Raw genomic sequence first — 12,881 nt, 5'->3', positions numbered from 1 at the left:
GGCAATGCTGCCCGTCTCGGCAGGGCCCTAGCTGTATCTGGTGGCTGGGCAGCTGGTGCCGAGGGGCACAGGCCATCAGGAAATGAAGCAAGCTTCAGAAAACAACTGCTTTAATGATTAGGCAGAATTTCACAAAATCAGAAACCCATGATCTGTCCCTACTTCCATAGAAAATGGCAGATTGGTCACCGGACTTGTGCAATCAGACGCACATCCACAGCCAGACTGGTCTGCTGCCCGCAAGGCTACTTCCCGTTCTCTGCACTGAACATGCGGTCCTGCAGGGGAGAGGAGGGACCGGGAGGGCGTGTCAGGCTGCCTCTGCGCTCCGCACCGCCCATGGGGTCCCACAGAATGCCAGCCCGCCAGCTCGCCCGGCACTCACCGCCAGCACCCGCTCCAGCTTCACAGCGTCGGCAGCAAACTTGCGGATGCCGTCTGAGAGCTTCTCCACGGCCATCTGGTCCTCGTTGTGCAGCCAGCGGAAGGCCTTCTCGTCCAGGTGCACCTTCTCCAGCGCGCTGGCCTGGGCTGGGATAGGCAGCAGACCTTCCACACCGCCGAGCCGCCATCCCGCCTGGCCCGGCCGCCCTGTGCCCGCCCGGCCCCGCCCCGCCCCACCCCTCAGGGAACCTGGGCGCAGGCAGCCCCCCGCAGGGGCTGGGCCTCACCCGCCTTGGCCGACAGCGCGGGCGCCAGCTTGCTGCTGTCCTTGAGCAGCTCTCCCAGAAGCTTGGGCGAGATGGTGAGGAAGTCGCAGCCGGCCAGCGCCTTGATCTCGCCCGTGTTGCGGAAGGAGGCGCCCATGACGATGGTCTTGTAGCCGAACTTCTTGTAGTAGTTGTAGATCTTGGTGACGCTCTTCACTCCTAGAGGAGACCCGGCGTCACCACGGTGCCCGCCGCCCGCCCCCCTCGCCCTGCCCGGGGCCGGGCCGCTCACCAGGGTCCTCCTGGGGCTCGTAGGACTTCTTGTCCGTGTTGGCCACGTGCCAGTCGAGGATGCGCCCCACGAAGGGCGAGATGAGCGTGACGCCCGCCTCGGCGCAGGCCACGGCCTGGGCGAAGGAGAAGAGCAGCGTCATGTTGCAGTGGATGCCGTGCCGCTCCTCCAGCTCCCTGCGGGACGCACACGTCACCCTGGCTCTCCGGCTCCCCGCTCACTCCCTCTCAAACCCAGTTACAGACTGACAGCGGCGAGAGGCCCCAGCCTGCACCCCGCCGGCAAAGGCCGCGGTCCCCCCTCAGCCAGAACCGCCTGGGGCTGGACACCGGCCGTCATCTCAGGCCGCAGTGCTGCCTGCCTCTCCCCGGAGCCACGGCCTCCTTTGCCCACTCTCACCCCTCCCAGCCCGCCCTGCGGCGGCCCGTCAGTCCACCGTGACATCTCACTCTGCCGTGTGGGCGGGGCAAGGGCTGTGACAGTTGGACCTCTGCTCAGGCTCCTCTAGCCACAAACTGCCACCGCGGGCCAGTTGAGAAGGGCTCCACCGTGTGGCCATAGTGGGGGTGAAGAGCCCACACAAGAAGCAGTGCCTCCTCCAACGGGCACAGTGACCAGCCAGATGACCGGTATGTGTCCAGGAGCGATGACACAACCATGTGGCCACAGAGGATGGATGGACACAGAAAAGGCAGCGTGCACACAGCGGGACATTCAACTTGAAAGCGACTCAGTCCTGACTGCCACAGGGTGAGCCCTGGAAACGTGCCACGTGTCATGAGCCACCATGTGAGACGCCCAGAACAGGCAGCAGAGTGGAGCGCTGCGCAGGAGGCGCAGCGGACACAAGGCCCGGCACGGCTGTTCCCACCGGTGAGACCAGAGGGCCGGCCTCCGAGCCTCACCTCCGCCTCCACCCGGCCTAAGAGGCTCTGCCGGCGACTGTGAGCGCCGTGTGAGGACCCGGGTGTCACAGCACTTGTTTCTGAGGGTCACCCAGCAGGACCTTGGGGCCTGCCCCTGGACACACCTGCTCGGTCAGCTGGGCCGCGCCCACCCCCTGGAGTGTGTGTGGGGGAGACACTTACTTTCCAGCTTGAATTCCTTCCCAGGTGGACGACAGCTTGATCAGGATGCGGTCCTTGCTGACCCCGACGTCCTTGTAGAGCTCGATGAGGCGCAGGGCTCGGGCCACCATGGCGTCCTTGTCAAAGGAGAGCCTGGGAGAGCCGGGGCCGCGGTGAGGGCCCCGAGGGCGAGCGGGCAGCGGCATGGCCCGGCTCCCGATCGCCTGCCCTCCGTGAAGCCAGAGCAGGCTGCAGGCAGGGGGCAGGGAGCCAGGCTGGCGGGTCTCGGACCAAGCAGCTGCTGCCCCGCCCGCCTGCACCCTTACCTGGCATCGACTTCCGTGGATACGCGGCCTGGAATCTTCTTCAGTATTTCCGCTCCAAACAGCACGTACAGCTTATCGGTCGCGTTTTGAATCTGTTCTTCCTGGGACCTGAAACCCAGGGGCCGGGCCGGCGACTGGTCAGTCAGTGCCCAGGGTTCAGGACGACAGGCTGCTCCTGGAGACCCTGCACTGCAGCTTCCTCCCTTTCTTTTTTTCAACATCTTTCTACTGATGAGAACCACTGACTGCTGCCTCCTGCACGCCCCCACTGGGGATCGAACCTGCAACCCAGCCTGTGCCCCGACTGGGAATCGAATCATGACCTCTTGGTCCATAGTCTACACTCAGCCCCTGAGCCAGGCCGGCCGGCTGCCCCTTTCTTCAAAACGCATTTATCACCAAAACTGGTTTGGCTCAGTGCATACAGCGTCGGCCTACGGACTGCAAAGTCCCAGGTTCGATTCCGGTCAAGGGCACATACCTTGGTTGCAGGCACATCCCCAGTGGTGGGTGTGCAGGAGGCAGCTGATGGTTGTTTCTCTCTCATCGATGTTTCTAACTCTCTATCCCTCTCTCTTCCTCTCTGTAAAAAATTAATAAAATATAGTTTTAAAAAACCCACGTTTATCCCTGGAAAATACCCACAGCAGGAAGTCACCACCTTAACCTAGGAGCGCGCAGCTAGGGCATGAGGCATTTACTGTGGTGTGGCCGTCACCCGCCACCTCCACATCCACCTTTCCCGCCGAGCCCCTCCCTCTCTGTGCTCGTGAAAAAGCATCTTTGGAGTCGTCTAGGCAGACCAGTCAAGTGCACACAGAGGGTCTCAGCCAGCGTGTCAGCCAGCACCTAGGCCTGTGAGTGACGAAGGCACGGAAGTACCAGCCTGGCTGGTACACACAGCAGATCAGCCATGAGGGAAGGGAAAGTGAAGCCGGCTAAGGCAGGGAGCAGGGCAGACACGGGCAGAGCATGTGCAGCCTGCACACTGCATGCCACCGGGCATCCCAGCCAGCGGCCACTGCTCCCCAAGCTCACCCTAGTGAGCATGTAAAGTGAGCCTAGGAAGGCAAGTCCATGGAGACCGCCTCTGATTGTGCCTGGAGGGGGGCAGGACCGGCCACGGTGGCAGGGAGCGGCTGGGACCAGACTGGTGACGGCTGCATCACGGCAAAAAGCACCCCAAGAAGCCGGGCCGTGTCCCTAAGAGGGAACTTTACTCTGAGCAGCTGTTAAAGACATCGACAAAAGAGCCATCACAGCACCGGAGCTCAGCGTGAGGGAGAGTGGACCTGCCTGGGGCCCGCACACTCACCCAGGGACCCCGCACTCACCCGCCCAGCTTCTTGCCATAGGCGATGGCCTCCTCCACCAGCTCCTGGTAGGCGGGCATCTGCGCCGCAGCCAGGATCAGGGACGGGTTGGTGGTGGCATCCTGGGGCTTGTACTGGTCGATGGCTGGAGAGTTTTAGAAAGAAAGGAAGTGCAGCTTGAGTCTGTGACCGTCCCCCAGCCCTAGACACACGCAGCCATGAGTGTTTCCGCCCCAGCTGGTGTGGCCCAGTGGATAGAGCGCTGGCCTGAAGACTGAAGGGTCTCTGGTCTGATTCCAGTCAAGGGCATGTACCGTGATTGCAGGTTCGATCCCCGGTTCGGGATGCGTGCAGAGGCAACACATTGATTAGTGTCTCACATCGATGTATCTCTCTTTTCCCCTCCCTTCCACTCTCTAAAAACCAATGGAAAATACCCTTGGGTGAGGGTTAACAAAACCAAACTGTTTTCCAAGCTGGGGTACAGCCACACTTCACACCCATGTCCCCCCATCTGGAGGCTGGCCGGAGGCAGCTGCTTGCACAGGGACTGAACCACCCCAGCCAGGGAAGGGCTGACTTCACTGCTGGGTGGGGAGGGAGGCGCTGGGATGTTCGGACAGCAGAGGGCGCCCTGCTTCCCCGCAGCTCCAGCGATTGTGAGGAACCAGGGTCCATGGGTCAACAAGGATCAAGGACTGCTTGCTTTCTCCTTTAAAGCCCTCTCTCCTAACTCCCAGGTAACCAGGCCAGGGGGCCACTCTGGGGTCTCTGACCAGCTGTCAGGGGGACAGGGGCGTGCAGAGCAGCCAGAGGGCTCGCTGCTTCAGTAAGTTTCTTGAGCAAGAGTATTTTCTAAGTGCCCTCTGACGACACCACAGAGAAGGAGACAGATCAGGCCGGCAGGAACAGGTGGCTCTCAGGAGTCCCGGCTCACAGGGTCCCTGGCCCAGCACCCGCCATGGGGACACCTGTGTGCCGAGGTATGGTGTCAGGACTCGGGAGATGGTCCTACCGTGGCCCGCTGTGTCCTAACTGTCCCGGTGCCCACAAAACCTACAGCTGTCATCACCCCCACCAAAGGCCCACCCTGTGGTGGGATCTGGTGCACACGGTGAGCATCCTGTGAACAGGACGGTGCAGGCGCCAAGTTCCGGCCCTGACACTACACCTCGGCACACAGGTGTCCCCGAGGCGGGCACTGGGCCAGGGACTCTGTGGGCTGATTCTGCAACATCTAGACGTCTCTGTTTCTAAACAACTGCATTAGGAAATCGGGCTCAGGAGTGGCGCTTGCACGGGTGTGCGAACCCCCAGGAGGTGGCTGAAGGCAGCGCCTCTGCTTGTAGAGAAGGACGCCTTGACAGGGCTGACCTTTAACCACATTAAAGACCCATCAGGGCCGAAACTGGTTTGGCTCAGTGGATAGAGCGTCGGCCTGCAGACCGAAGGGTCCCGGGTTCAATTCCGGTCGGGGGCATGTACCTTGGTTGAGGGTACAACCCCAGTAGGAGGTGTGCAGGAGGCAGCTGATTGATGTTTCTCTCTCATCGATGTTTCTAACTCTCTCTCCCTCTCCCTTCCTCTCTGTAAAAAAATAAATTAATTAAAAACCAAGGCCCACAGCTGCCTTGCATACTCATGGATGCACAGTATCAATAACTTTATAAAGTGAATATCGGAAAATGTCAAGTCACTGGGATTAGATGTTTTTAAAAAGAAAACCAGCAAGCACTCTCCAGAAGGTGTGACAGGCTGAGCGCAGGGAGCAGACCCAGGGCCGCCTGGCCGGAGTCCAAAACTCCTGGGGAAGCACCCGCGTCCGGCCCCCCCTCTGGCCGGGCCGCCCTAACCTGCTGCTGGCCAAGCGGCAGGTGCTCCTCCCCAGAGGCTCTGCTAGATCAACAACCCTCTTAGGCTCCGTCTTACGGTCACCAGAGGAGCGGCTTCCCCAGTCACCATGAGAAAGCAGAAACGAGCGGCCACACCCACCCCCGCGCCCCAGGAGGAGGGAGGTTCTGCCAGGACCGACTGAGCCCAGCCCGGCCCGCTCTCCCAGCCCCGGCTCCAGCCCCCGCTCCGCCACACGGCCCGCGTCCCGGGGGGCCGAGGCTGCAGCAGGCGCAGGGGCGGCCGCCTGGGCCCCGCGCTCGTTCTGTCCCGCCGAGCGGTCACCACGCGCGGATAAGGCCGCCCGGACCCTCCCCAACCCGGAGCCTTGGCAACCCGACCCCCGCGGACTCCGGCCTCCGCGCCCGGCGGCGGGGGCGCCGGCAAGGCGGGGCTCGGGCTGCGGGCTCCGCGCCGGGCCCGCCCTCCCGCTCCGGCCGCTCCGGCCGCTCCTGCCGCGGGCGCCCCGTGTCCTGCGCCCCGGGAGCCGCCTGGCGCGGGGCTGGGGCCGGAGCGGGGCTGGGCCCGGAGCGGCCGCCTCGGCGTCCCCGCCCCGCACGCCCCGCCGCCCCGCTCGGGCCGCGCCGCGCGCACCGTGGACGTCGCCCGTGTCGGCCACCACGGTGGTGAACTGCTTGAGCTGGTCCAGGGCGCTCTCCATCCTCTGCCGCTTCACCGGGGAGCCGGACATGGCGAGACGCGGAGGCAGCGCGGCGGCCCACAATGCCCCGCGGGCCCGCCCCGGCCGCCGGCCAATCGGAAGCCGCCCGGGAAGCGGGAGGCCCCGCCCCGGGTTGGCCCCGCCCCCTGGCCCGAAACCCCGCCCCCGGCGGCTGTGGGCCGGGGTCCCGGCCCCTCCAGGTCCGGGTGAAAGGCGGGCAGGGCGCGGGGGGGGGGGGCGCGGGGAGGCGGCGGGCAACGTGGGCCGCACGTCCAGGACGCACGCAGCCTGCAGCCTGGGTGGGACACCCTGGAGCGGTGTCCCCCCTCAGCGGTGTCCCCCCTCAGCTGTGTCCCCCCCTCAGCGGTGTCCCCCCTCAGCGGTGTACCCCCTCAATGGTGCGTCCCCCTCAGCGGTGTCCCCCCTCAGAGGTGTCCCCCTCAGCGGTGTCCCCCTCAGCGGTGTCCCCCCTCAGAGGTGTCCCCCTCAGCGATGTCCCCCCTCAGCGGTGTCACCCCTCAGCGGTGCGCTCCCCTCAGCGGTGTCCCCCTCAGCGGTGTCCCCCCTCAGCGGTGTCCCCCCTCAGAGGTGTCCCCCTCAGCGGTGTCCCCCCCTCAGCGGTGTCCCCCTCAGCGGTGTCCCCCCTCAGCGGTGTCCCCCCCCTCAGCGGTGTCCCCCCTCAGAGGTGCGCCCCCCTCAGCGGTGTCCCCCCTCAGCGGTGTCCCCCCTCAGAGGTGTCCCCCCTCAGCGTGTCCCCCTCAGCGGTGTCCCCCCTCAGCGGTGTCCCCCCTCAGAGGTGTCCCCCTCAGCGATGTCCCCCCTCAGCGGTGCACCCCTCAGCGGTGCGCTCCCCTCAGCGGTGTTCCCCCGCAGCGGTGTCCCCCCTCAGCGGTGTCCCCCCTCAGCGGTGTCCCCCTCAGCGGTGTCCCCCCTCAGCGGTGTCCCCCCTCAGCGGTGTCACCCCTCAGCGGTGCGCTCCCCCTCAGCGGTGTCCCCCTCAGCGGTGTCCCCCCTCAGCGGTGTCCCCCTCAGCGTGTCCCCCTCCGAGGTGTCCCCCTCAGCGGTGTCCCCCCCCCAGCGGTGTCCACCCCTCAGCGGTGCGCTCCCTCAGCGGGTGTCCCCCCTCAGCGGTGTCCCCCCTCAGCGGTGTCCCCCCTCAGCGGTGTCCCCCCTCAGCGGTGTCACCCCTCAAGCGGTGCGCTCCCCTCAGCGGTGTCCCCCTCAGCGGTGTCACCCCTCAGCGGTGTCCCCCCTCAGCGGTGTCCCCCCTCAGAGGTGTCCCCCTCAGCGGTGTCCCCCCCTCAGCGGTGTCACCCCTCAGCGGTGCGCTCCCCTCAGCGGTGTCCCCCTCAGCGGTGTCCCCCCTCAGCGGTGTCCCCCCTCAGCGGTGTCCCCCCTCAGCGGTGTCACCCCTCAGCGGTGCGCCCCCTCAGCGGTGTCCCCCCTCAGCGGTGTCCCCCCCTCAGCGGTGTCCCCCCTCAGCGGTGTCCCCCCTCAGAGGTTGTCCCCTCAGCGGTGTCCCCCCCTCAGCGGTGTCCCCCCTCAGCGGTGCGCTACCCTCAGCGGTGTCCCCCTCAGCGGTGTCCCCCCTCAGTGGTGTCCCCCTCAGCGGTGTCCCCCCTTCAGCAGGTCCCCCTCACGGTGTCCCCCTCATGGTGTCACCCTCAGCGGTGCCCCCCCTCAGCGGTGTCCCCCCTCAGCGGTGTCCCCTCAACGGTGTCCCCCCTCAGCGGTGGCCCCCCTCAGCGGTGTCCCACTTCAGCGGTGGCCCCCCTCAGCGGTGGCCCCCCTCAGCGGTGCCCCCTCAGCGGGGTCCCCCTCAGCGGTGCGCCCCCCTCAGCGGTGGTCCCCTCAGCGGTGCGCCCCCTCAGCGGTCCGCCCCTCAGCGGTGCGCCCCCTCAGCGGTGTCCCCCTCGCGGTGTCCCCCTCATGGTGTCACCTCAGCGGTGCCCCCCCTCAGCGGGCACTCCCTCAGCGGGCGCCCCCCTCAGCGGTGTCCCCCCTCAGCGGTGTCCCCCCCTCAGCGGTGCGCCCCCCTCAGCGATGTCCCCCTCAGCGGTGTCCCCCCTCAGCGGTGTCCCCCCTCAACGGTGTCCCCCCCCCTCAGCGGTGCGCCCCCTCAGCGGTGCGCCCCCTCAGCGGTGTCCCCCCTCAGCGGTGTCCCCCTCATGGTGTCACCCTCAGCGGTGTCCCCCTCAGCGGTGTCCCCCCTCAGCGGTGTCCCCCCTCAACGGTGTCCCCCCCCTCAGCGGTGCACCTCCCTCAGTGGTGCACCCCCTCAGCGGTGTCCCCCCTCAGCGGTGTCCCCCCTCAGCGGTGCCCCCCCCTCAGCGGTGCGCCCCCTCAGCGGTGCGCCCCCACCCAGCAGCGTCTCAGAGGGCACCCGCTGGACCTCCATGGGGCAGTGGCTTGACCGCAGCCCTCGCTGCAGACCATGAACAGGCCTCTGTCCGCTGACCCTGACCCTGCGCTGGGGCCTGGGCTTAGCCTCTGCTGCCCCTTCCCGGGCACCTGCTCCCTCGGCCTGGCGCCCTCCCGGGTCAGGGTATTTGGTGCGGGGAAGAGACCCGAGGGCTGAGGGCGGGAGACCAGGCTGCGGGTCAGCGCCTCGGCCAGGTGGGGAGCCGCAGGCCGCGCCAGGCCTTCCTGCCTGGGTTCGGGATGGGCAGCTGCTGGGCAGCACCAGGCCCACAGGTGCCCGAGGCCTCAGGCTCCGAAACACTCCCATGGGACTGTTCTTTGCACTCCCTGGGGCAGAGCTCTGTGGGGGGCAGGGGAGAGGCCAGGGCGGAGCGTCAGGTGGAGAACCAGCCCCAGCGGGGAGGGGGCTCAGGGCTGGCCAGGCCAGGGCAGCGCAGGGAGGCGGCCGGGAGAAGGAGGAGACACACTTCCCACAGTTCGCAGGTTCGCTGCAGAGGGAGCAGGCGGTGGCGTGGAGGGAAATGACTGCGTGTTGGGGGGGGGGGGGCAGGAGAGGAGAGGGGCTCAGCAGGTCCCTGGAGGGCCGTGGCTGGGGTCCAGGGCACTGGTGCAACAGAGGCCTTCATCACCCTCCAGGATGTCGGGGTGAAGGGAGGTCAGGGGTGGTGGCAGGGGCAGGAGCAGACCTGGGCACAGATGGACAGGTGCGCAGGCTGCTGGGGCACCGCTGGCGCTGCTTTGCCAGGGCCGCTGAGGGCGCAGGTCGGAGCGGGGAGGGAGGGGCCATGGGCAGAGGCAGGGTGCTGGGCCTGCCCGGGAGCTGCACGGACCTGGGTGTGGCTGTGGTTCAGCCTCTGCCCCTCCTGGGATCTGGGTGGGTGAGGGGGTGGGGTAACCCCGGAATGTGGCGGCGCCTGACAAGGCAGGGAGCGGAGCGGGGCCTGGGCAGAGGCCTGGGGCGGGGGCTGAGTCAGGAGAACGGGACAAAGGGCGGGAGAGGCTGAGGATGTCACCGGTCAGTTCCTGGTCAAGGCACACACCCAGGTTTCTATTTGGTTCCTGGTGGGAAGGCAGCCGATGTTCTCTCCCTCCCTCCCCCCCTCTCTAAAAACAACAAAAGCATGTTTTAAGGTAAATAAAAGCCTCGGTCAGTGTGGATCATTCCCCTCCGGGCGGAGACCTTTCCCCAGAGCAAAGCTGACCTGCCCAGCCCCTCGCCCCTGGGTGCCGGAGGGACCCCCGCCAGGGGCTGTCACTCACAGAAAGGGCACAGCTGGGGTCCGGGCTCAGAGGCAGAAGGTGCAGAGCTTAGTAAACAAGAAGAAGAAAAAAAAACCCAATGCAATCAACAGGGCGGCCTCATCCACAGGATGAATTTAAGGCTCGAACCCGCAGACTACGCAGCAAAGGTCACTCTCCCTGGAGAGTCTCACGTTCTTAAAACATAGGCATTTTCAGGGGGGTTTACAGAGAGGAGGGGAGAGAGGGAGAGAAACATCAATCTGCTGCCTCCTGCACGCCCGCCCCCTCCTGGGGATGGAGTCTGCAGCCTGGCACAGGCCCTGACCAGGAATCGAACCTGTTACCTCTTGGTTCGTGGGAGGATGCTCAACCACTGCACCACACCGGCCGGGCCAGAGTCAGGGTCTTGATGGCTGATTCAACCACCAAATGCCCCTGCTTCCAAGTAGAGCAGAACACAAACATGGACAGGCGCCTTCCAGGCCCTGGGTCCAGGGAGAGGGAAGAGTGGAGTAAGATGGGGTAAGAGTGCATAGCCGAGAGAAGGTCACTCAGGCCCGCGCTGGGCACGGTGGGAAGGGACACTTTGTCCATGGACAGCTGTGGGCTCAGGCCGCCGGCCGCTGCAGCTTGCTGTGCTTTGCCGCCTGCGTGGGGGGGGACACATGGGTGTTCAGGAGCCCCTCTCCCCCCCATCCCAGTGCAGAGCCCCCCGCCCCTACAGTCCCTCCCGCCGTGGGAATCTATGCAGGCCTTCCGGGGAGCAGTCACAGCCAGAGGCCTGGCAAGGGAACTGGGAGGCGTCCCGGGAGCCTCGGGGTCCCAGTGGGCTGTGGTTGGCATCTGGGGGGCAGTCTTTCGGGACTGAGCCCCTAGCAGCCTGTGGGATCTGAGGGCTTCGGGGTCCACAGTGTCGGGAGAGTTGAATGGAGGGCGCCAGCTCGATGTGGGAGAGACCTCACATGGGAATGGGGTGCTGGCTGTGTTCCACACAATGGGACCTCACTGCCTTAAAGGGAAAGGGACCTGCCGCCCGCCCCAGACAGACATAAGGATGCTGTGCCAGGGAATAAGCCAGCCCCAGGGGGACCCAGGGGGACGGACCCTGTGGGACCCACTCAGAGGAGGCCCCCGGGTCAGACCCACGGACAGGAAAGGGAGGGGGGTGTTTAATGGGGACAGAGTTTTGTTTGGAAAGTTCTGGAGACGGTGGTGGTTTGCAGCCTGGGAGGGGACATGAGACTTGCTTCATCTTCCTGTCACAGGTCAAACGTCCGGTGAAGACATGCACGGGGCCAGGGCACCCGGAGGCAGCAGGCGGGGAGGGGAAGGGGGAGCCCCCCATTAGCAGCGTTGCTGTGGGGGGCAGCGGGATGTGAGTGGCAGGGCCCAGGACTGGGCTCCGTAGGCCCGAGGGGGCGTGTTTGCTGTTCCCAGACCTGGGGGCACCCCCTCTCTGTCCTCATGGGGGTGCTCTCTGCGAAGGCCCCTCCCCCAGCGGCTCTCCCCACACCCCCATCTGCAGGCGTCCCCGGGGGCGTGGCTTCTTGTGTCTGGTTCCCCTCCTGTCTGCACTTGTTTTGTTGTTGTTATTATTATTATTTTGTCAATCCGCACCCGAGGGTGTCTTTCCCTTTGCTTTTCAAAGAGTGGGAGGGAAGGAGCCAGGGAGGGAGGGAGAGAGAGAAACTCTGATGTGAGAGTAGCCATCGACTGGTTGCCTCCCCCACATGCCTGACCAGGGGCAGGGAGCGACTCCCCCCTCTCCGCACAGGCCACCCTGTGGGCCTGCAACGCCCAGGAAGAAGGGGTGCAATACCTCGGTCTCAGGACCTTCCTCAACGGGCCCCACAGCCCTTGGGGGACAGTGCAAGGGCCCAGCAACACTGAACTCACTTCTCACCCGGAGGCGCCATTTCCTGAACCCAAAGTGTCTCCGGGGGCCGTCCCCCTCAAGCCTCAGAGGCCTCCCTCCCTCTGCCGTCCCCCCATCCCCCCACGCAGGCCCTGGGGGAGCCCACGCATTTTGGAGAGCCAGCATTCAACATGCAAAGAGTGTATTTCCTAGGAAAAGAAATTATTATTCTTTTTTTAAAAAAATATATTTTATTGATTTTGTACAGAGAGGAAGGGAGAGAGATAGAGAGTCAGAAACATCAATGAGAGAGAGTCATCGATCAGCTGCCTCTTGCACACCCCCTAGTGGGGATATGCCCGCAACCAAGGTACATGCCCCTGACCGGAATCGAACCGGGGACCCTTCAGTCCCCAAGCCGACGCTCTATCCATTGAGCCAAACCGGTTTTGGCAAAATTATTATTCTTTAAATATATTTTTATTAACTTTAGAGAGGAAGAGAGAAACATCCATGATGAGAGAGAATCGTCGACCAGTTGCCTCCTGCACGCCCCACCTGGGGGATCGGACCTGCAACCCTGGCACGTGTCCCCACTGGGAATCGAATCCTGACCCCTGGTCCTAGGTGGACACTCCACCCCTGAGTTGGGCAGAGAGTTCTTGGAAGAAAGAGACAGCTCTCCCCAACAGCCCTGTGCCCTCTCGCCTCCGGGCCAGCTGGAGTGGGTGTGGGGCCAAGGCCACTGTGGGGGGAGGCGAGGCCTCAGAGCCACGCGGCAGGGGGTGGGGGGCACAAAGACAGGCCTGTCCCTGAGACAGACAGCAGACAGCGGGCCTTGTTCCTCAGCATTTGCTGAGCCCAGAGAGGGCACTGAGCGGGCAGCTCCGCCCTCACCCGGTTCGGGCCCCCTCTGCAGCCCCAACCCCTGGGCGGCACCACCAGATCTCTGCCCGCGCAGTCTGCACGGGGGCGAATGGTTAGGAACTTGAAACGGGCCCACCTGCACCTGAACCCAGGAGCAGGTTTGGTTCTGGGGCTCAGAAATCAGCACCCCAGACCAGAGGCAGCGGCCCCAAGCTCAGGCCATGCTGGCGACCGTGAGCCCTGCTGGGTGGGGTGGGTGGGCACCCCTGGGCCAGCAGAGCCCCATTGGGGCAGTGG

At 65.2% G+C, this 12,881-nt stretch overlaps 1 protein-coding gene across 1 annotated transcript; it reads right to left on the bottom strand.

The window, feature by feature from the left end:
* Positions 1-95: 95 nt before the first annotated feature.
* Positions 96-6,290, bottom strand: TALDO1 (transaldolase 1). The gene is made up of 8 exons (XM_036436222.1): positions 6,133-6,290; positions 3,670-3,793; positions 2,336-2,443; positions 2,031-2,162; positions 943-1,118; positions 672-869; positions 386-531; positions 96-278 (listed from the first exon to the last, which is right to left on the bottom strand). Exons 1-8 carry the CDS (start codon positions 6,227-6,229, stop codon positions 246-248), a joined length of 1,014 nt encoding a protein of 337 aa, XP_036292115.1. The 5' UTR covers positions 6,230-6,290; the 3' UTR covers positions 96-245.
* Between the last annotated feature and the right edge of the window lie 6,591 nt (positions 6,291-12,881).

This window comes from Pipistrellus kuhlii, unplaced genomic scaffold (assembly GCF_014108245.1).
Source record: "Pipistrellus kuhlii isolate mPipKuh1 unplaced genomic scaffold, mPipKuh1.p scaffold_m20_p_132, whole genome shotgun sequence".
NCBI lineage: Eukaryota > Metazoa > Chordata > Mammalia > Chiroptera > Vespertilionidae > Pipistrellus > Pipistrellus kuhlii.
This window is presented reverse-complemented; position numbering and strand designations above follow the sequence as displayed.